Source organism: Scleropages formosus, chromosome 8 (assembly GCF_900964775.1).
Source record: "Scleropages formosus chromosome 8, fSclFor1.1, whole genome shotgun sequence".
NCBI lineage: Eukaryota > Metazoa > Chordata > Actinopteri > Osteoglossiformes > Osteoglossidae > Scleropages > Scleropages formosus.
Window position 1 is genome coordinate 17,218,085 of NC_041813.1, and position 22,067 is coordinate 17,240,151.

The 22,067-nt window shown below is 41.6% G+C and overlaps 2 protein-coding genes and 2 long non-coding RNA genes across 4 annotated transcripts; all 4 read right to left on the reverse strand.

Annotated features, from left to right (window-relative positions):
• Positions 1 to 1,149: 1,149 nt before the first annotated feature.
• Positions 1,150 to 2,187, reverse strand: LOC114911074 (uncharacterized). Its single transcript, XR_003797869.1, has 4 exons — positions 2,126 to 2,187; positions 1,913 to 1,990; positions 1,350 to 1,475; positions 1,150 to 1,206 (listed from the first exon to the last, which is right to left on the reverse strand). It is a non-coding gene; the product is annotated as an uncharacterized LOC114911074 (long non-coding RNA).
• Positions 2,188 to 2,632: 445 nt separating this feature from the next.
• On the reverse strand, positions 2,633 to 7,948 carry LOC114911066 (scavenger receptor cysteine-rich type 1 protein M130-like). The gene is made up of 10 exons (XM_029254132.1): positions 7,936 to 7,948; positions 6,555 to 6,866; positions 6,054 to 6,359; positions 5,725 to 5,925; positions 5,096 to 5,416; positions 4,677 to 4,979; positions 4,511 to 4,582; positions 3,555 to 3,866; positions 2,952 to 3,038; positions 2,633 to 2,649 (listed from the first exon to the last, which is right to left on the reverse strand). Exons 1-10 carry the CDS (start codon positions 7,946 to 7,948, stop codon positions 2,633 to 2,635), a joined length of 1,944 nt encoding a protein of 647 aa, XP_029109965.1.
• A 3,535-nt stretch (positions 7,949 to 11,483) lies between these two features.
• Positions 11,484 to 17,633, reverse strand: LOC114911067 (deleted in malignant brain tumors 1 protein-like). The gene is made up of 6 exons (XM_029254133.1): positions 17,521 to 17,633; positions 15,052 to 15,384; positions 12,602 to 12,910; positions 12,028 to 12,342; positions 11,587 to 11,889; positions 11,484 to 11,500 (listed from the first exon to the last, which is right to left on the reverse strand). The coding sequence occupies exons 1-6, from the start codon at positions 17,576 to 17,578 to the stop codon at positions 11,484 to 11,486; spliced, it is 1,335 nt and encodes a 444-aa protein (XP_029109966.1). The 5' UTR covers positions 17,579 to 17,633.
• Positions 17,634 to 21,122: 3,489 nt separating this feature from the next.
• Positions 21,123 to 21,936, reverse strand: LOC114911073 (uncharacterized). Its single transcript, XR_003797868.1, has 3 exons — positions 21,880 to 21,936; positions 21,323 to 21,448; positions 21,123 to 21,179 (listed from the first exon to the last, which is right to left on the reverse strand). It is a non-coding gene; the product is annotated as an uncharacterized LOC114911073 (long non-coding RNA).
• Positions 21,937 to 22,067: the final 131 nt, after the last annotated feature.

Consider the following 22,067-nt stretch of genomic DNA (forward strand, 5'->3'; position numbering starts at 1 on the left):
CCCTGCCTGGGGTGCCTTGTGGTGGACCAGCATCCCGCTCAGGCTGTGTCCTCTCCTCTCCCAACCCCACATTATCAGGTGGGCTCCATCCTGCTGAGACCCTGCTTAGGATCAGGGGTTGTAGACAATGCAATGTAATCATCCGGTGTTTTGGAGACCATCTTAAACATAAAAAAACTGCTTCTTCAGCTTTCATCCTATTTTTTTTTTTTTTTTTACCATGGGCTGCCTAGTGTTACCCTGCCTCACCCTCCCTCCTCCCTTTGGTATCATGGAAGCAAAATGTTGGTAAATTCAGTATTGTCATGTTTCCGTCCGGGAGGTGAATCGTTGGACCCAAGTGCAGAGCGGAGGCATACTTCGCTGAGGGAAATCCGAAAATCATTGTCCGAGAAGCTGGTGAGGATCACCGAGGAGCAAACGACATACAGGGAGAATCCGAGAGTCGAAATCCGGTAATCAAGCGAGAAGTTGTGGTGAACCAGGGCATCGTGGAGATACAGGAGAGGGAACAGGAAAATAAGGAGCGGGGCAAGGGCGAGGACGAGGGCAAGGGCGAGGAATCAAGGAAGTCAGGAGAGCTAAGGCAAGAAACACAAGTGAGTAGCAAGGCTGAACAAGGATCCACATCTTGCTGCGATCCAAGCTCCCCTTTTATGTGTACGTCGGGTGATCAGTAGCAGATGTTCCCTGTTGTGCGGAGGTGGAGGGTGTGACAAATATTATAGCTCTAGAAATGAGAGCAGTTCACATTTTAATTTCTTGTTTTCACATACACAGTTAGATACCTGTTAGAAATTTGTATTTTAAATATGAAGCCAAAAAAAGGCAACCATGTACTTCATACCAACTTCAGAAGCTTTATGGTGTCTAAATGTTCTCACAAAAAAAGTGGCAGCCAGAGAAAGAAAATACTTCATTTATAGAAAAATTCAGATTTCATGGTTAAAAGCTAAATCATTAGCCATTTTCTGAAGGAAACTGGTAAAATAAAACAACATTTGAAGACTAAGCAAATATTCAAACACTTCAAGAACAATAGAACATTATCAAACACAACTGTCAGCAGGTTTTTCAACACTATCCTGTCAGTCCCTTCATGTTCTTCTTCTTACAGAGGCTCCTCTCGTACATCATCATAGTCAGTGCTGTCAGCTTTAGGGAGTTTTTCGTCATGGGTCAGTGATGTTGGAATAGTTCTGTGTCCTGTAGGATTATTTGGATAGAGATCTGTAAGAGATTCATATGGTCTGAACTGCAAAAGTGGTTTGCATAATAGATAATGTAATTTCCTGAGCAACATCAGTGACCTTGAAAGGGTGAATAATTTCAGTTTTACATCAGATTACCTAACTGAGACTTCAGGCTTTGCTCCACAGCAACATCGTCATAGTCACTGGTCTGGTCAACTGTGACATCATCATATTCAAGCTTCTGATGTGCAGGGGAATCATTGTAGTACTCCAGTGTATCTACTGTGAAAATCATCAGAAGAGAATATGTGTGACTTTCACAGCATTTCTAACTCTGATGTTAAAAAAATTGCACCAAAATCTCAAGGAGAGCTGCATAACCATTTCTAGGCCCCATGTCGACTTAAAATTCTCTTTACAGGACCCCCCCCCCCCCCCCTTAGAAAATTCTCTTTCAGCTAAACATTGTACTGAAAATTGATTTCCCTCACACAGAACCGTCCTAGACACCAATAGCATAGTGATAAATACATATACACTGTTCAAAAAGGGTTTTTTTTACAAACAGATGTTACTGCAGACTCGGTACCATCAAACCAACTTGGAAAGAGTATTATATTTTTATAGGATGCTAAAACAAATATAATAGTTAACCAACACTTTTTGAAGAAAAATCCTGATAAAAAGACACAAATGTAGAGGCAAAGAGCAAATCCTACCTGACTGTGTTTCTTGCATCTTCTTTGGCATAGAGGCGTTACCGTGATCTTCTGGACTACCTTCAGTCTTTCTCTCATCTAAATAAACAACCACAGATGCAGATTTCAAACAGCAGGTTTATGTTCTTGAAAATATGCTAAAACTGAAGTGCTTAAAATTTAGCGAAATTGTTTTTAAATTCATATGACATTTAAAAGACACCCATAACTTACCTAACAGATGGTCTCCTTCAGTTTCCCCCACCTCTTCATAGTCTAAGGGCAGCTGGTCCAGCACATCACCTTAAAATCAAAAACACTTAGTTCATTTATTGTTTTGCCTGTTTTGGGTTTGGAGGGGGCAGTGGTTCAGTGGGTTTGGGCTGTGCTTGCTCTCTGGTGGGTGGGGGTTTGAGTCCTGCTTGGGGTACCTTGTGATGGACTGGCGTCCCATCCTGGGTGTGTTCCCTCCCTCCCTCCCTCTCTAGCCTCACGCCCTGTTCTGCCGGGTTAGGCTCCAGCTCGCCGCGACCCCGACTTGGAACAAGCAGCTACAGACAGTGTGTGTGTGTGCTAAAGTGGTTGATCTAGACACCCTACTAAATAAAATGATGATGAGAAAAGCCAAAAGTACCACCTAGTAACTCACCTTTTACTGACAGACCATTAAATATTTGTTCCCAAAAAATGCTTTAATTGTGCAGCTCACTGGATTATTGAATGTTTAGAGACATTGGCGCCTCATGTAACCCAAATTACTGAAAATTAGGACAAAGTAAAGAATGTTACAAAGCTAACTATGTTTCCTTGGCCACAAAAGCTGCATTTACTATGTTATTTCTTGTAGTCAAGGTGTTCTAATACCTGCATCAATATATTTTGAGGCTGAAGATATACTTTTCATGTACTGTTGTGTCTTCACAAATCAGACACTCTTACAGTCCAGTTTTTAAATTTTTCAACAGCTGTCTGTATCTTCTCTACATTTATTTCCTCTTCTGTAGTGACTATAAAATGCGATCATAGTTATTCGGGGTTTGAAAAGATCCTTTAACCTTACCTTGCTCAGTTGCTTGGATAGTATATTTGTTATCAATCTCCTCATAGATGGCTAGATCTAGTCGGTCATGTTCACTCTTGATGAGTTCTACAGAGAATGTGGAGCAGCATAAGAACTACGAGAAGCACATTGTTTTGCCCAAGCAAAAATAAAAGCGGAATTGTTACTCTTTTTCATCTTGCTATTATTCAACTTCATATACGCATTGTACTGTTGAAAGTGTCCAGATTATATCACAAAACCATATACTGAATGTATAAGCATAGATTATTTTTTTAACTAACTAACTTCCTACCTTTCCTCATCACCCAGTTCTTGTAAATCAGTCCAGCCAACAGTAACAGAAGAAGTGAGATCAGGGACCCAAGAACCACAGAGGACACTGCTGGGACAGACTGGTGTGTTGTGGACTGAAGGTCTTTGGGAGGTCCAGTCACTAGTGGGGCAGTTATAGCACCACCTTGAATCGGGGTTTAAACAAAGTCTTGTTCAGGATACTAACAATATCATCCATAACTGATAAATACACCAAACAGCATCAGTGGTAGTATTAGTATTACAGTCAGTGTGATAATCAGGGGTTCATGTCCCTCCCAGATTTACCTGCACAGGTAACCCCAGCATCCTGCTTGTGTGAGCAGCTGCTCTGCTGCACTGAAAAAGAACAGTGCCACAGATAGAGCTCACTGCCCCTGCAGTTCACCTCATCCAGCCAGATGACACCATCTCCCTTCTTGAAACTGTCCTCCCTTTCTGCCCTGAGGGCCGCTCCACATCCCAGCTGCCTGCACACCACTGCAGCATCGTCCAGGTCCCAAAAATTATTGCATACGGTCCCCCAAGAGCCATTATGGTACACCTCTACCCTGCCGGAGCAAGGGTCTGTACCCCCCATGAGTCTCAGGGGCAAGTGGCCTAGCAGAGGGGGGAGACTCATGTTAGCCAACCAAGAAATGAGTTGATCACATCTATCCAACACTTCCAGTACATATATTCAGTTCTTGTAATCCTCCTCTCTTCTGCTTTAATTTGACAGCTGTGTTCCTAAGAAACACCACGTCATGCCAGTTAGAATAAACATGTATAAATACCAATAAACATTTTTTCAAGGGGAAAATATGGCTGGGGCAGAACAAATTAAAACCATTAATCATTAATTACTAAAGAGTCATACCATTTTCAAATAGTCTGAAACCTATGAAAACAATGCATAAGAAATTCATGACAATACCCTTAAAATAGTGAAATAAAGATTTTTATTTCTTTCAAGTTGCTCTATAACAGCTTATGTTTTCGTCCTCTGTTTATTTAAATTGTGTGATTAAAATGTGTGTTGTGGTTGAACTGACTATTCTTTTCATTCATGGGACCACAAGGATTTATTGTTTAAGACACTAAAATTCTTTGCAAAAACTTTTCATTCTTATTCTTCTAAAGACACACTGATTCATTCATTCATTCATTCTTTCAGTCATTCATTCATTCACTGAAGTCATAGATGAAACATTGCCGCTTCATAAGAAAGACTACTGTCAAGATTTTTCTCTTCACAATCTTACCTGAACATGAACTTTTGTAAGTGGAAGAGCCACAGTCAGTGAAGTCCAAAGGGGAATTAACCTTATCGGCTTCTGCAAAGAAAATTTAAGAGGAAGACAATTTATGAATAACATATGAAGAAATACATCAATATACTGCTGTATGTGGGATTACTGTCAAGTTCACCTGAGCAGTGGATCTTAGCCATCTTGCTATCAGTACAAGTGTTCTGCCCCCATAGTGAGAATGGACACTGCCACAGTGAGGAGTCATGGGGGCGACATTTGAGACCATCATCTCCTGTAGGTTCAGGACTGAGCCTGGAGATTGTCTCATCGACTGTCCCCTTGTCTCCACAGCCGAGCTGATGACAGATCACTGCAGCTGTGGTCTTTTCCATGTAATTAAAGCACCCGCTTCTCCAGCTTCCATTGTAGTAGACCTCTGTATGGCCAGAGCAGCCCTCAGACAAATGCAGAAGCTTGTGCTCTGAGCATCAAAGGGAGAAATGGAGGCTGAACCAGGAATATTGTCATCATGGGCTTCTGAACTCATCCAGTAGATAAGATGAAGATAAAGAAAATAAAATCTCTCCGATCCTGTACCTGAGCACACAACCCCCACATCCTCCTTGTGACCACAGTCTTGCTGCTCAAACCGTGCTGAGGGACAGTCCCACAGGGACGACTCGCTTCCTGTACAGCCCAGTCGCCCAAGCCAGATGGGTCCAGATCCTTGGCCGAAGTAGGCTGGTACCGGGTTCTGCCCGCTAAGGGCTGTCCCACATCGCAGCTGTCTGCAGGTAACCTGAGCTTCTGCCAGACCCCAGAAGTCATCACACACCGTCCCCCAAGAGCCCCTGTGGAAAACCTCCAGCCTCCCAGCACACTCTCCATCACCCCCCACCAGCCGGAGAGATCTGTGATCTACAGAAGCAGACAGTGTGAGGAAACTGACTTGACTTCAGCTGAAGCACTTCAGGATTGTAAAAATAATAACTAGTTAGAACAGCAGCTTTCCCATATCACAGTAAACTGACATTAAATTTAACTGGTCTGGTTTGATTCTGTTGTATTAAATGACAATACAGAAATCAAATCTCATTGGGAACACTCACTGGTGCAGATTATGAACACCTGGTCTCTGGGTTTGCAGGTGAGTATTTGTGGAGAGCTGCAGGTCCCCAGATGAGCCTCCGTTCCTGAACACTGTAATCCCGTCACACACCTGTCACCTTCACCTACTCCAGATGGACGGACTTTCACTGCAGAGCCACAGCCGAGCTGTCTGCAGACCACGGAACTATCTGTGAAGCTCCAGGACTTCTTGTGGATCCTCCACCACGTCTGGTTATAGAAGACCTCCACCCAGCCCTCACAGTCACTCCCCCCTGACAGCAGCCTGACTCCCCCAACTGAAAGGGACGGAGACGAACCTGTAAAAATGAAGGTGACATGTCTCTGAATCATTTGATATGGGCTGGGCATGTATGTGCTTTTATAATTTCATTGAATATCCATCCACTTCAGTTGTCTCAGCTTCATTTAACCTGTAGGTCCTCACCAGAGCAGATGACTCCTACATCCTGTCCATGAGAGCAGGCTGCCCGACTCCATGGGGACACAGCACACTGGGAGAGTTGTGTCTCGTTCCCATGGCATTGAAATACATCAGGCCAGATTTGGCCACTTCCTTCCCCAAACCAGGCCTGTCCCACAGCATGACCGCACTTCAGTTGATGGCAGAGGACATCAGAGGCCCTCATATCCCATGATTCATTACACACGGTCCCCCATTTTCCACTGTATCTCAGCTGTACTCTACCAGAGCACCGGTCAGGACCATTCATTAGCCTAATGTTTGTGTACCCTGTGAACACCAGAATGAGTAACGTGGTTAAATTCAGGCAGTTTTTCTTTTTTGCTCAATCACTCTTATTATTACTGTATTGTAGTAAAACACAACACTGAAGACCTTGCTAAATTAGATTTTTCTTTTTTTATATGTTTAGCAAACAGTGTCAAAGCTAATTTTTACAATGGTATGAGAAAAGGAAGACCTTACCAGAACACACCAGTCCAACATCTTTGTCATGGGCACAACTCTGATTGTGTGCTGCTTTTGGACAAAAAACAAGATGAGACTCGTTCCCCTGACACTGAAACTCCTCGGCCCACACTTGTCCCTCTCCTGGACCAAATCTGGATGTCCCCACCACCTCTGCAGGTTCCCCACAGTCCAGGGACCTACAGACCACCTCAGCATCCTGCCAGTCGAAGTCAGCATCACACACTGTTCCCCAGATCTTTCCATGTTGGACTTCCAGTCTCCCAGCGCAAGAGTGAGCTCCTCCTCTTAGCCGAATCCCTCGATGACCTGATGTAAGAAAGAGAATAACTTGCTCATATGATACAGTTTGATATTAGAAAAATTTCTTGCTTTTAAGGTTACAGTACTTTGTTTACTGAAATTAGAATTATCAGTGTTTTCATCATCGAGAAGACCAGCTTTCTTCACTTCGCTTTTATTCTTTGAGATGTACGATGCATTGGAGAAAAGTGTCTGCTAAATAAATGTAAAAATCATGTAAATGTATTACAGTCAAGGGGGGCGCGATGGCGCAGTGGCGCAGTGGGTTGGACTGGGTCCTGCTCTCCAGTGGGTCTGGGGTTCGAGTCCTGCTTGGGGTGCTTTGCGACGGACTGGTGTCCTGTTCTGGGTGTGTCCCCTCCCCTTATGCCCTGTGTTGCTGGGTTAGGCTCCGGTTCCCTGCGACCCCCGTATGGGACTAGTGGTTCAGAAAGTGCGTGTGTGTGTGTGTATTTTGTAAATTTAACATAATTGTTCGTTTTTTTTTTTTTGGGGGGCGCGGTGGTGCAGTGGGTTGGACCACAGTCCTGCTCTCCGGTGGGTCTGGGGTTCGAGTCCGGCTGGGGGTGCCTTGTGGCGGACTGGCGTCCCGTCCTGGGTGTGTCCCCCTCCCCCTTCGGCCTTACGCCCTGTGTTGCCGGGTTAGGCTCCGGTTCCCCGTGACCCCGTATGGGACGAGCGGTTCTGAAAATGTGTGTGTGTGTGTGTGTTCGTTTTTTTATCTGTGAAATTTGACAGGAAAATTGTGTAAGATTTTTTTTTTTAACTACTAAGAGAACAGTGGAGGGGGGGGGTGGTGCAGTGGGTTAGACCGGGTCCTGCTTTCCAGTGGGTTTGGAGTTCGAGTCCCGCTTGGGGTGCCTTGTGACGAGCTGGCGTCCCGTCCTAGGTGTGTCCCCTCCCCCTCTGGCCCTACGCCCTGTGTTGCTGGGTGGGCTCCAGTACCCCGAATGGGACAAGTGGTTCAGAAAGTGTGTGTGTGTGTGTGTATACTAAGAGAATGTTTTCTCCTTTTGCACATTGACATTTGGTGTGATTAATAAATTCAGGAATGACGATGTAGATTGTTCCCTACCTGAAAAAGTCATTTGCCCGAAATACATGGAAGGGAAATCCATTTCACTGAAAAGATCTTTTAAACAGTCACTCAGTTTAGATTCAGACCCTTTGCAGACATCTTCTGCAGTTAAGATGTTTTTTTCAAAGACTACTTCATTTTCTGGTCCACCAAGGAATTGCAAAGGCCCACAGCCCAGCTGTCTGCCCACCGCTGTGATAGCATTTAGAACCCGATTTATATCATTAGATGCTGAACGTATTGGCCACCACTGTCCCCAGTGATAGAACTGCAATGTCCCTGCACAGGGACTGCCTCCATTCACCAGTCTTACTTCTTCAGGTCCTAGAAAGACAAGGTACAGAGTCACGCCTTGAAATGCAGTCCTCAATGTACACGCTGTCAACAGGAATGAAAAATTTTCCCTCTGAGAAAATTAGTACTGCTGGTGTACTGTACTCGTGCATTACTGTTGTGCTGTTACAGTGAAGTTATTGGTAAATTAATTATGATTCGATCTGAGTTGAAGTCTTAGCAAATATTGAACATATTTGAACGTAAATAGTTTTTTATGTTCGTCGGCAAAATGTGACGTTTTTTGTATATTTTACGTATTTCTCAGACTTTTATGCTTCTTCTCTGACAGGAAGTAGTTCTGTTATTATCATCAGTGCACATGGTGAACTTCTCTTCATCCTCAACCCTGCAACAGCATCGCCTGTATGTTTTCATTCAGTTTCACTTTATGAATGTTGTAGTCTCTATTTTGTCACGAGATGTTATCATTCTGAGTAGCTATGTTATCCGTTATTGATGGTGTTGTCTTACGGAAATACTGTAAAAATTGTCTGCTAATGTTTGATAAATCAGAGTGAATCTTTAAGGATTATTCTAAGTAATGCATATTTACTTTGTACATTTGATTGATCGAATTGTGATGCTTTATGGTTTGAATACTTATGTGGACATGGGTTATTGTTATACTGTATATTAATTTTTTTGTGTCTAGTTTCACCCTTGCCTAAAACCATTAAACCTGTGGGCAAAATAAACACTTGTCTTCAGAGTCGTGTGAAGGCTGGGAGTTCAGCTGACTGTGAAACCATTAAGGCTGTGTAGAGGAGAGTACAACTCTACTGAAAAATGTCCTTTAGGTACCAAGTTTGAAGTCTTTGAAATGTTCTTTATTTGAGAAAGGTACAACATAATGCAGGTTTAAAAAACTTCAAAGTATTGGATTTGGAATTATAGTAAATTTATATTAATTCAATTAAATGATTATAAAAACTAAAAGGAGTACTTCTGACTTTCAATTACAGACAATGAGATTATCACAAACAATTCTGCTAAATGAATTGTAATGTCAGAAAGCTAAAGGATTACACAAGAGCATAACAGTAAGAGTGTTACGAGCATTACATGGTGATGAAGTAAAGTAAGTCTTGAAGTATTAAAAATTCACCTGTACAAATCAATCCCACGCCACTGCCATGTGTGCAGTTCTGCTCTGGTCTGTCTGTGGTGAGACACTCATGTAGGAAGGACTCATCACCTTCACACTGGAAGTGTTTAGACCAGACGGGTCCTTCATCTTGACCAAAGTGAACCCCCCTGTGTGTATCTCTAGGATTTCCACAGTCCAGCTCCCTACAGACCACCTGAGCATCCTGCCAGTCAAAGTCAGCATCACACACTGTAGCCCAGGACTGATTGAACTTCACCTCCACTCTCCCAGAACAGGGATCAGCTCCACCCTCAAGTTGCACAAAATCTGGAATAGCAAAACAGGTTTGGCAGAATGCCTTAAAAATTGGCAAAGCAACTCAGTGTTTGATTGTGAATTGCTGTAAAATGTATTTCATTGCACTGGTGGCAATATAGTGAACCAGTAAGGTAATCTTCAAGTGTAAAATCTAAGAAGACTATATTAAGAAATTAATAAGGAGTAACACAGGTATACTATAAGCTAGAGAAAGCCGTGTCATTATGTGTAAATAGGGTGACAGAAACTGGGTCACTCCTTTTATTTGTGGCAAAACCAGGGGCAGCTGTAGACTGAAATAAATTCAGAAATGATCAGAAAAAAAGTTAATAAAGGTTCTCCACATATATCGAAAATTAACTGAATGCAGCAGTAGTAGGTCTGTGTGTCTTTGTGTGATTCCCATATGATATACACACACACACACTTTCTGAACCGCTTGTCCCATATGGGGTTGAAGGGAACCGGAGCCTACCCGGCAACACAGGGCGTAAGGCCACAGGGGGAGGGGACACACCCAGGATGAGATGCCAGTCCATCGCAAGGCACCCCAAGCGGGCCTCGAACCCCAGACCCACTAGAGAGCAGGACTTGGTCCAACCCACTGCGCCACTGCGCCACTGCACCCCCCCCCCCCCCCCCCCATGTGATATACTTGTACCCTATTCATGGTATACCCTCTCTTAAAATCTATACTTCTGGGCTAGACTCTGGTCCACTGTGACCCTGCTTTGGACAAACAATTACTGAAGATATGGAAACTGATGGACTTTTTCCACTCTTCCATTCACTTGAAATAGCAATGTCCTAAGATTAGCAGTTTAATAAGAGGAGGATATTTTACTATACTGCTATAGTATCATAATGACCTGCATTACTGGTGTTCAAGCGGGGAATGTGCTTATTGTAAATCGTTGCATTATGGGAAAAATGTGAAATGTAAGTGTGCAACCACTGGGGGCACTTCTGGGGAAATGATGGGGTGACCGTGTTTAGAAATATGACAAGAGAGACTCTGGGTGTGCGAAACTAGGTGGGAAGCCTAGCTTGAGGTGCAGGTTTGGGAGGAAATCGGCTTCCAAAACTGAAAGTATCGTTTCCCTGTGTTTGGGTGTTCTAATAAAGCAATTCAGATAAATGCTGTCTGTATATCCTTCTTTCTCCCATTCAAACACATGGCACTGTGCACCACAGTATGACACATACCCTCCCTATTTCACCAACCATCTCTCTGATGCATTGGTGTACTGTGCAAATGGGGTGCAATAAAACCATTATAACTGACAGTCTCATACCAGATACTGTATCCTACCTGAGCAGATAACTCCAGCGTCAAACTTGTGTGGGACGTCCACATGTCTGCAGTCAACTGCTCCACAGTCCCTGAGTGCAGACTCTGACCCATTGCAGGAAACATCTCTGAGCAGCACCCTTCCAGAACCTTCTCCAAAGTGAGCTTTAATTGGTGTTACTACAGCAGAGCCACAGCCCAGCTGTCGACACACCACTGCAGCATCGTTTAAGTCCCAGTTATACTGGGCTACTGTCCCCCACTGTCCCCAGCGGTACACCTCCACTGTCCCAGAGCAAGGACTGCTTCCATTCACCAGTCTCAGATCATCAGGTCCTGGGAAGAGAGACGTAATTAGACGACAGCAGCAGACCTTTAGCTCCAAGTAAGTAATACCATTATTAATGAATATTTTCAAAGGGAAGGAACTGATGAACAATTCAAAAAAGGGACATCCTTACAATTTGGAAAGCACTCAGTGATATACACAAACCACTTCTTATCTGAATAACATCATATCATTATAGTTCCTGTAAACATGGAATACAGAAAGTAACTGACTAAAAATGTACATTTTCTAATAAGAATAGTTCAATAATGCTCATGTTGTACTTACCTTTACAAGTCAGTTGTACTCCATGTGTGCAGCTCTGCAGTGGTCTGTCTGTGGTGAGACACTCATGCAGGAAGGACTCATGACCGTCACACTGGAAGTTCTTAGACCAGATGGAACCTTTACCACGACCAAAGTGAGACCCCCTGTGTAAAGCTGAAGGACCCCCACAGTCCAGCTCCCTACAGACCACCTGAGCATCCTGCCAGTCAAAGTCAGCATCACACACTGTAGCCCAGGAGTGACTGAACTTCACCTCCACTCTCCCAGAACAGCGATCAGCTCCTCCCACAAGTTTGACAAAATCTGGAATTATAAAATAACACAATAGTGGTGGAAAATTTACCATAAAATGTTGGAGTGAAAAGTAACTATCAGAACAGTGGATTTACGAAATGATCTATGTATAAACACATTGTCTCCAACTGCCATAACATCTCCTACCTGAACAGATCACTCCAGCATCAAATGTATGAGGTAAGTTGTGTTCCCTCCCATCCAGTGACCCACACTCCCTCAGTGCAGATTCTGTCCCACTACAGGAAACATCACCCAGGACCATCTTTCCAGAACCTTCTCCAAAACGGTCTCCACTTGGTACCGACACAGCAGAACCGCAGTCCAGCTGTCTACACACGACTGCAGCATCGTTCATGTCCCAGTTACGGTGATAAACTGTCCCCCACTGTCCCCAACGAAACACCTGCACTCTCCCAGAACAAGAGCTGCTTCCATTGACCAGCCTCACATCATCAGGTTCTGGGGATGGAGAAGAGACTCAGTGACTAAACTAAAGCCAGAGGCACTCAATGAGGTTTGTTCAGAAAGCCAGCAAACTTAGAGAGGATGAGTTACATCTCGCTGATGACTCAACCACTGAGTAAGAAGCAATTTTTTTATACTCAGCTTTGTACATGTATTTATATTTAGTACTTTGTATTTGTGGTTCAAACACAGTCATTTGGAATTACAGATTCCTAATGTGTTTTTTCTGAGACTTTCACATTTGAATATTTACCTTTACAAGTCAGTTGTACTCCATGTGTGCTGATCTGCTCTGGTCTGTCTGAGGTGAGACACTCATGTAGGAAGGACTCATGACCTTCACACTGGAGGTGTTTAGACCAGGTGGGACCTTCACTTTGACCAAAGTGAGACCCCTTTTGTAGAGCTGAAGGACCCCCACAGTCCAGCTCCCTACAGACCACCTGAGCATCCTGCCAGTCAAAGTCAACATCACACAGTGTAGCCCAGGATTGATTGAATTTCACCTCCACTCTCCCAGAGCAGCGATCAGCTCCACCCATTAGTCGAATCATTTGACGACCTGTTGAAAGAGACAGAAGAATATTATACAGTTGACTTTTTTATTTTATCTAGGACTGTCCAACAATTAAACAATAAATTAACATATGGGTAGAGAATTCAGACACCATTTCTCAGCTCCTCAAGTAAAAGAAAATTGTCCTCCAAAAACTGACTGAAGGTACTTGTCTCTCTTCTACCTTGGTTGAAACCTCTTTTTTGTTCAATAACATAAGAACCTCTTTCTATGTTTAGATGAGCATACATGTTTCTAAGTGGTCTTGTATGTCAGGTCTTTTTTCTGCTGTTCTCAGACCTTCTTGAAGAAAATGATGGAAAGTATTATTACACTTTTACAAATTTCCTTGAACACATAAGAAAGAATTTGGTTCTGGCTCAGAGCTATATAACTGATCATTCTCTAACTCAGTTGTGGACTTTGGGCTCCTGAATTGGCTGTCTAAAGGGGTGCTGGATATATCATTTTTATTTGCAGAATAATCATTGTTGACACCTTTTTGTGAAGCCACCAATGATATAATATGATCCTTTTGCGCTTGGTCTATGTATCTGCAATTTCTCAGTGTTCAGTGTGTTACTGTGACCTTGTGTTGTTCATAAAAAAGAGAAAAAAACTGAATTCAGAAACATTGTGTATAACATTACAGAGAAGTACTTATGTAAATGGTTCATTGCTATGGCTGACCACTTAGAAATGTTTCAGATGCTAATAGGCATGAATATTACAAATGATAATTTCAGAATCAGAAACTGCAAATCAATTATTGTAAGCTGATTGCTCTGTACATTAAAAATACAGTTTGTCAGAATAACTCCTGTCATTGCTGGAAAATGGTCCAATGCTTTTGGAGGTACATGGTCAGGTGGTTTTTACAGAGGATTTTAAGTTGTTTGCTTTTGACCAATGAAAGACCCCATTCTTTCTGTGACAAAACCTGCTGCCTAGCTACAGTTGGAAAAGACTCCCTGGGTTAATTGCATTGTCTCCTGAACCAATGGAGGGCAAAAAATGTTTCTCCATAAAATAAACAAAAACACAGTTTGAAAAAAGATTAAGAATAAGAAAAAAATAACGGGGCGGCATATGTATATTGCCAATGCCTGTGTGAGCAAGAGAACATGTTTAACTCTTTTACTATTCAATCCACCACATACCAACTTTGAAAAACTAATATTCGGGCAACTCTAGTGAAGTCCTCCTTTGGAAAAAAAAAAAGATGTCAATATAATTAAATAATTAGCTAAATTGAAAAAAATTAAAAATAGAGGATTGGAGTCATTCCTCTAGGGAAAACTTGCGACTGGCACATTTCACAGAACAAAATCACAGGTATATAATTCAATTACTTGTTAATCTTTTAGGGGGTGCGGTGGCGCAGTGGGTTGGACCGCGGTCCCGCTTTCCGGTGGGTCTGGGGTTCGAGTCCCGCTTGAGGTGCCTTGCGACGGACTGGCGTCCCGTCCTGGGTGTGTCCCCTGCCCCTCCGGCCTTACGCCCTCTGTTACCGGGTAGGCTCCGGTTCCCCCGTGACCCCGTGTGGGATGAGCGGTTCTGAAAATGTGTGTGTGTGTGTGTGTGTTAATCTTTTTTTTTGTTTTCTGTTGGCACGGGGTATCACCAACAAAAAAATGTGGGAGTGCGGACCATTTCTGGGAGATTATGAATCACTCTTAGACTGATTTCCAGGAGACCTGGGATGTCTGAAATTTTCACAATACATTAAAAGAAATATTCTTTATATGTTAAACATATTTAAATTCACACATCATTTCCTTAGGTGAATGAACTCTTTTCTTAATCAAAAAGAGATGAAACTCAACGATAGCTATGACTTATCAACACTCAACTTTGATTGGTCTCACTGCTAGCAAACTTGGCCAGTGAAATCAACAAAAGAAAACAGCCGACAGTAAAGACACAGTAAATGACTTCATGATGTACTTACAAACTGTATGCCTTATTGTGTAGGTATTTAAACAACCTAATAAAAGCTGATTTTAAATTAAAAATTGTTGCAGAAATTAAATAACTAGAAATAACCATAACATCTCTACAATTAACATTTGATATGGACATTGCTTTACTCTGGGATGTTTTTTGGGGCAGTTGTCTTAATTTGTGTGATATGAAAGGTCACCTACCTGAACAAATCACTCCAGCATCATATATGTGAGGAGCTGGAATAAAACCCAGTGCTCTGATTTGATTTGTATTTTCAGACTGACACATGGACAGTGTAGACTCTGTCCCATTGCAGGAAACTCCTGTAAGAAGCTCTTGTCCAGAACCTTCTCCAAAGTGAGCTCTGCGAGGTGCTGATATAGCAGAGCCACAGTCCAGCTGTCTACACACCACTGCAGCATCATTAATGTCCCAGTAAAAATTAACTACTGTCCCCCACTGTCCCTCACGATTCACCTCCACCGTCCCAGCACAGCGACTGCCTCCCTTCACCAGCCTTACATCCTCAGGTCCTGGAGAGAGACAAGACAGGCAGTATTTAGAGAAACTCTCACAGGCACTATAGACAATCCTGGACTATCAGACAGAGTGACATTTGATGCAAGTGTACTCTTGTTCAGTCTCAGCTGTTCACTAATTCATCCCACAGACATGTGCAACATTTTTTCTTCTCATTTTATTAATCACCAATAATGATGAACACCAAAGTTGTAAACACTGTGGAAGTGAGTCGTATTAAGGTGCTACCAGACTTCTGTTCAGTTTTGGTAAATTTGACTGCAAAATGCCAGCTCTACAAATAAACACAGGTTGCTTTTACTTCACCAGAGAGGGACATTTCAGGAAACAGACAAGTGAAGAAAAAACTAAAATACCTTGAAAAATTCGTTGTTTCTGTTTATTTCAAAAATGGATCATTTGTAATATGAACAGCTGGCGTACACTAAAAGTGAACACATTTTATTGCAATATATTTTAAGAGAAATGAGAGCTTAATTATAAAGTTTTTTTGTGACACATTGTTACCAAAAAATCTAATACCACTGGATTCTCGACCTCAAATGGGTGGGGCAGTGGGTGACTCAAATGTACAGTATATATGTATATATTCCCTGGGTATAGAACTGTATCATATGAACAGGAGTCGAACTGACCTGTGTTGGCACGAAAGAGACCAAACATGACAGTGACATATTTCAATTGTTTCAATATGGCTAGAAAGTTATAAAGTTAAAGCTGGATATTAATTCAACAATTTTAGTCACTTGCAGACTAGAAACAACAACAACAGAGACAAGGATTTTCCTTCCATCCTTTAGAACATCCCCACAGAATTTCTTGAAGTCGTTCTTTTAAAATGTCCAAGTTGAGGGCAAGAAACATATCAGTCAGGCTATTCCACAACAGATTCAAAATTCGCGATTTGGAGGTAGAGGTGGTCAACAGTGCAGAACTTCTGCAATATCTAAATACGTGCAAGTCAGTCTTCACTAAATGCATCTGTTGAATTGTTTTGAAGTTATTACCAATATTTATTGGAGCCCTGTGATTTAATGAACAGACTAAGGGCAGCTGCACAAAAAGAACTTCACTAATGGGGAGACAAACAGGTCCCCAGGTGTAACAGGGCTGACAAACACAGTTCTGTATGATGAAGAGACACCAATCTTCACCCTGAGCTGAGAGACACTGAGCTGCTGCTCGACATTTCAACACTTAAATGAAGACACAGCCCTCACCGACACAACCAATCACGATGAACTCTTCCTTATTAGACACAGGGCAGGAAATGCACACAAGTCTCAAACAAGGGAACAGCTAATCAGAAGATGCCACTCTACATTTTACCATATATATACAAAATACACAACTATTTCCTCTGCGGACACTTCCATCGACTGAAAAGCACATCCCTATAATGATGAATCGGAGCGGAAAAGAGACACAAATTCTTCTGAGACAAAGAACCACACAAGAAGAAATGGAATGAGTGACAGAAGATAGTTGAATAGAAACGACAATTTAATAAGATTGATGAAGGAAAAAGTACGAAGTATAAGAGTCCTGTGGTGACATTTCAGTGGTTCAAGAAATAACCACATATATATTACCTTAATGAATGCATTCCAAATTGTTTACAAAGATTCTCTATGGGCAGCACTGTAACTTATACAAATTGCTACAAAAAATAATCCAACAATCCAAAGAAAAAAAAATCCCCTATTTTATAAATTTCAGTTATTTAAAAAGTTTTTACAGTAATACAGTATATGATGTGCACTAGAAAGGCGTGGAGATGATTGTAGGTTGACATATCATTTATCGGAATGATAGAAAAGATTTAATTTAGCGCTCTTATCAAGAAGAAGAAGAACAAGCCATTGTTATTGCAATATCACTTTTCTCACCTTACTTTTGGCAGAAGTCAACTACAATTTTGAAAAGATCTTTAACTTTAATTGACCTTTAATTTAATTAATTTTATTGAGAAAAAAACACCACATTTCCAAAGACCTGACTTGACTAAATGTTCCCGTAGACCTTGTCCGTGGTCCTGTCACTACATGCATGCTTTCCAGACTTGACCCGTGCTCTTGACCAGAACCCATGCCTACATTAGACTCAAGAAACCAAAGCAGAGCTCCTACCTGCTGAAGAAAGCAGAAGAATCACAGGGAGGAAACGGAGAAGCAAACAGCTCCACATAGTTGGCAGAGCACACAAGCACTGTTCTGTGTGATGTGGAGACACCAACCTTCACCCACAGCTCTCAGAGAAACTGAGGTGCTGCTCAGTGTTACAGCACTTAAATGAAGACACAGCCGAACCTGACGCCACCAATCGCACTGAGTTTTACCTTATTAGACACAGGGCAGGAAATGCTCTCAACCCTCACACAGGTATAACAGCAAATGAAAAAGTACCATGATTCATTTTACCAAATCTACCAAGAAATATTACAATGTGGACACCTCCTACAACACAGATAATGAGGAAACACACAGAGGGGAAAAGAGAAATGTGTTTGTGACAGAGACAGTAGCTGCAAACGAATGGAATAAAGAAAGGAATGGGCTGTATATTGCGAAAAAAGTACAACTGTATTTAAAAAATGAAGTGTGGAATGTAGGAGTCTTCTTCTAACTATTTTCTTTGTGTCTGAGACACTACAGCAATTGAACATATGTCTCTGGTGTTTTCATTCAACCTTCCCATAATTCCCTGTCAATAATTTGAAAATAATTACGTACTTCTGGTGGTCTCTGGCAGTGCTTTTACAGACTGTTCAATGACCTGTCATCTTACTTATCTTGTTGCACTGTGTCTTGTTACTGAGCATTACGCGATCTCCCCCATTCCTTTCATATCACACCTGCACGATGCACGATTCATTATCTCAGTATTTCATCGCCAGGCTCTTGGAAGTATGGCAGCTCACATTTTTACCCTTCATCTTCTCATATGCATGTAGATAGCTGTGGTAAACCAGCATGTACAGTATAAGATGATAATCCCTCATAGCGGAAATACATGGACTTAAACCTCTGTGTCATATGACTGCAAGCTTCTGTCATCCAAAGTAGCTTTAATAGAGAGGGTAAATAAAAAAAAACATTTTCCAAACAGTTTACAAAAAAGTTATTTCGTTTTTCTGTGAATGTAAATGAAAATTAAACAACAATTATTTGAACACGAATTACTTTGAGAAGCTGGAGGAAATAACTGTCACTGTGACTCCTCTTCTTTACGTCTTCCCCATGAATCCTTCAACGAATAAAGCACTGCATTTCAGATCTAATGCTAAGTGATGCTGGTGTCCCATGCAACCCAAAGAGAATGACTGCATACTTGAACAGTTCAGGTTGTGGTCTAACAGTGTGTTATGTTGCGATTTATTGTGGTTGTTACGTTCTCAAAGCTCACCTTTCTCCTTGCTTGGATGATCTCATGGAAGCATTTTAAAAGATTCCCCAGGATTCACCCCAAATCAATTTTAACAAATCAACAAGTTTTCTTAATAAACAAGCTGAAATGTGCCTTATTCCACATGCAAGATTCTAGAAAAAAAAACAAGAAAAACTCCCCCACAGCTAGTCTGTAAGCTCCTACGTCATTACCGTATTCAGTCGTATAGCATAACCACAAAACAGATTCCACCACAGATGTTGCACCTGTTAAAGCAGCAGGTAGTGTATTGCTGCCTTGCACTTAAAATTCCCTTGGTCTGAATCCTGCTGTAGTGCCGTTGAGCACAATACCCAGCTTAAATTGCTCCTCAAAATGTTTGACAATTGAAACTGTAATGCGTTCATTCATTTTGCGGATGCTTTTCTTCAAAGCAACTTACAATTATTTACCCATTTAAACAGCTGAGTATTTTTACTGGCGCAGCTCAGGGTAAGTACCTTGCTCAAGGCTACTACAGCTTGACATGAGACTAAAACCTGCAACCTTTGGGTCCAAAATCAGCAGCACTAATCACTATGCTACCAGTAAAGGCTGAAAAATGTTCCTCTCCTAATGAGTTACATTCCGTTATGCATAAAACCTTGTTCACTGAGTCCCTTTGCAAATGCTCAGGTCACTCAGAAACAGCTTAACAAGTCAATCTGGAGAAATCACCAGCTCCTTAAATAAATACAACTTGATGACTGAATGCAGTTCCTTGAATTCAAGTAATATATTCAGCAGAGAATTTACCATCTTATGCTCCTTAGCAGCACCTTCCCATCCGCCTAACCTATATTTTTGTGCTTTCATATCAAAGTAGTGTAGTTCAATATCTCAGTTTCTTCTATATTTTCGTAAATTGAAGGTATCTCATCAAGAGTTCACCAAACTGTCACCAGAATAAAGATTAATTCTACCTATTGCCTTTCACTCATTTTATCTTTTACTACAGTGTTTACCTCAGCAATTTCATCAAATATCCAAGAAAATAAACATCGCACATTACTAGTACCTGAGGGTACATCACTAAGAGCATCAACCTTGATTTATCATGTTCCCTATAAACATTTCGACCTGGATAACATGTGACTACTGAATCTGTAATAAAACTGGTGCATCAAAGAAGCCAAATGGAATAACTGCATATAAACAGCAGCGCTGCTGTCTCACAGCACCCGGGTGCAGAGTTTGCATGTTCTCCCTGTGTCAGCGTGGGTTTTTTTGGGTGTTCCAGTTTTCTCCTACAGTCCAAAGACATGCCGTTCAGGCTCACCCGTAGTGTGTGAGTGACAGAGAGACAGTGTGTTCCACTGATGTATGGATGAGTGACCCTTTGTAAGTAGTGTATCTAGCAGTGTAAGTCACCACGGTGAATAAGGTGTGTGGGCTGATAACACTACAACAAGCTGATTTTATTTCTAAGCTGTTGCCAGTCATTCAGGCTTCTCAAACACTTCTTGCACCATCTTGTATACTACTCACAGACTGTGTAACAATGGAACTGCACTAAGCCATGAGGGGACAGGGTACAGTGGTGTTTCTGGTTTGGCCTATGGCTGCTGTGTGGTGGGTCTGGGGTTCAAGCCCTGCCTGGGGTGCATTGTGGTGGACGGGTATCCCATCCATACTGTATCCCCTCCAGCCCCACATTACCAGGTGGGCTCCAGCCTGCCAAGACCCTGCTTGGAATGAGCAGTTATAGACAATGCGATGTAGTCATCCTGTGGTCTGGAGACCACCTTAAACTGAAAAAACTGTTTCTTCAACTTTCATCCTGTTTTTTTTTTACCATGGGCTGCCTAGTGTTACCCTGCCTCACCCTCCCTCCTTCATTTGGTATCAAGGAAGCAACATGTTTGTAAATTCAGTACTACAGCTCTAGAAATGACAGCAGCTCACATTTTTATTTCTTGTTTTCACATACACAGTTAGATACCTGTTAGAAATTTGTATTTTAAATATGAAGCCAAAAAAAGACAACAAGGTACTTCATAGCAACTTCAGAAGCTTTATGGTGTCTAAATGTTCTCACACAAAAAAGAGTGTGCCACAGAAGGAAAATACTTCATTTATAGAAAAATTCAATTTTCATAGTTAAAAACTAAATCATTAGCCATTTTCTGAAGGAAACTGGTAAAATAAAACAACATTTGAAGACTAAGCAAATATTCAAACACTTCAAGAACAATAGAACATTATCAAACACAACTGTCAGCAGGTTTTTCAACACTATCCTGTCAGTCCCTTCATGTTCCTTCTTCTTACAGAGGCTCCTCTCGTACATCATCATAGTCAGTGCTGTCAGCTTTAGGGAGTTTTTCGTCATGGGTCAGTGATGTTGGAATAGTTCTGTGTCCTGTAGGATTATTTGGATAGAGATCTGTAAGAGATTCATATGGTCTGAACTGCAAAAGTGGTTTGCATAATAGATAATGTAATTTCCTGAGCAACATCAGTGACCTTGAAAGGGTGAATAATTTCAGTTTTACATCAGATTACCTAACTGAGACTTCAGGCTTTGCTCCACAGCAACATCGTCATAGTCACTGTTCTGGTCAACTGTGACATCATCATATTCAAGGTTCTGATGTGCAGGGGAATCATTGTAGTACTCCAGTGTATCTACTGTGAAAATCATCAGAAGAGAATATGTGTGACTTTCACAGCATTTTTAACTCTGATGTTAAAAAAATTGGACCAAAATCTCAAGGAGAGCTGCATAACCGTTTCTAGGCCCCATGTCGACTTAAAATTCTCTTTACAGGACCCCCCTTAGAAAATTGTCTTTAAATTTCAGCTAAACACTGTACTGAAAACTAATTTCTCTCACACAGAACTGTCTTAGACACCAATAGCATAGTGATAAATACATATACACTGTTCAAAAAGGGTTTTTTACAAACAGATGTTACTGCAGACTCGGTACCATCAAACCAACTTGGAAAGAGTATTATAATTTTATAGGATGCTAAAACAAATATAATAGTTAACCAACATTCGTGGAACAAAAATCCTGATAAAAAGACACAAATGTCGAGGCAAAGGGCAAATCCTACCTGACTGTGTTTCTTGGATCTTCTTTGGCATAGAAGCATTACCGTGATCTTCTGGACTACCTTCAGTCTTTCTCTTATCTAAATAAACAGCCACAGATGCAGATTTCAAACAGCAGGTTTATGTTCCTGAAAATATGCTAAAACTGAAGTGCTTAAAATTTAGCGAAATTGTTTTTAAATCCATATGA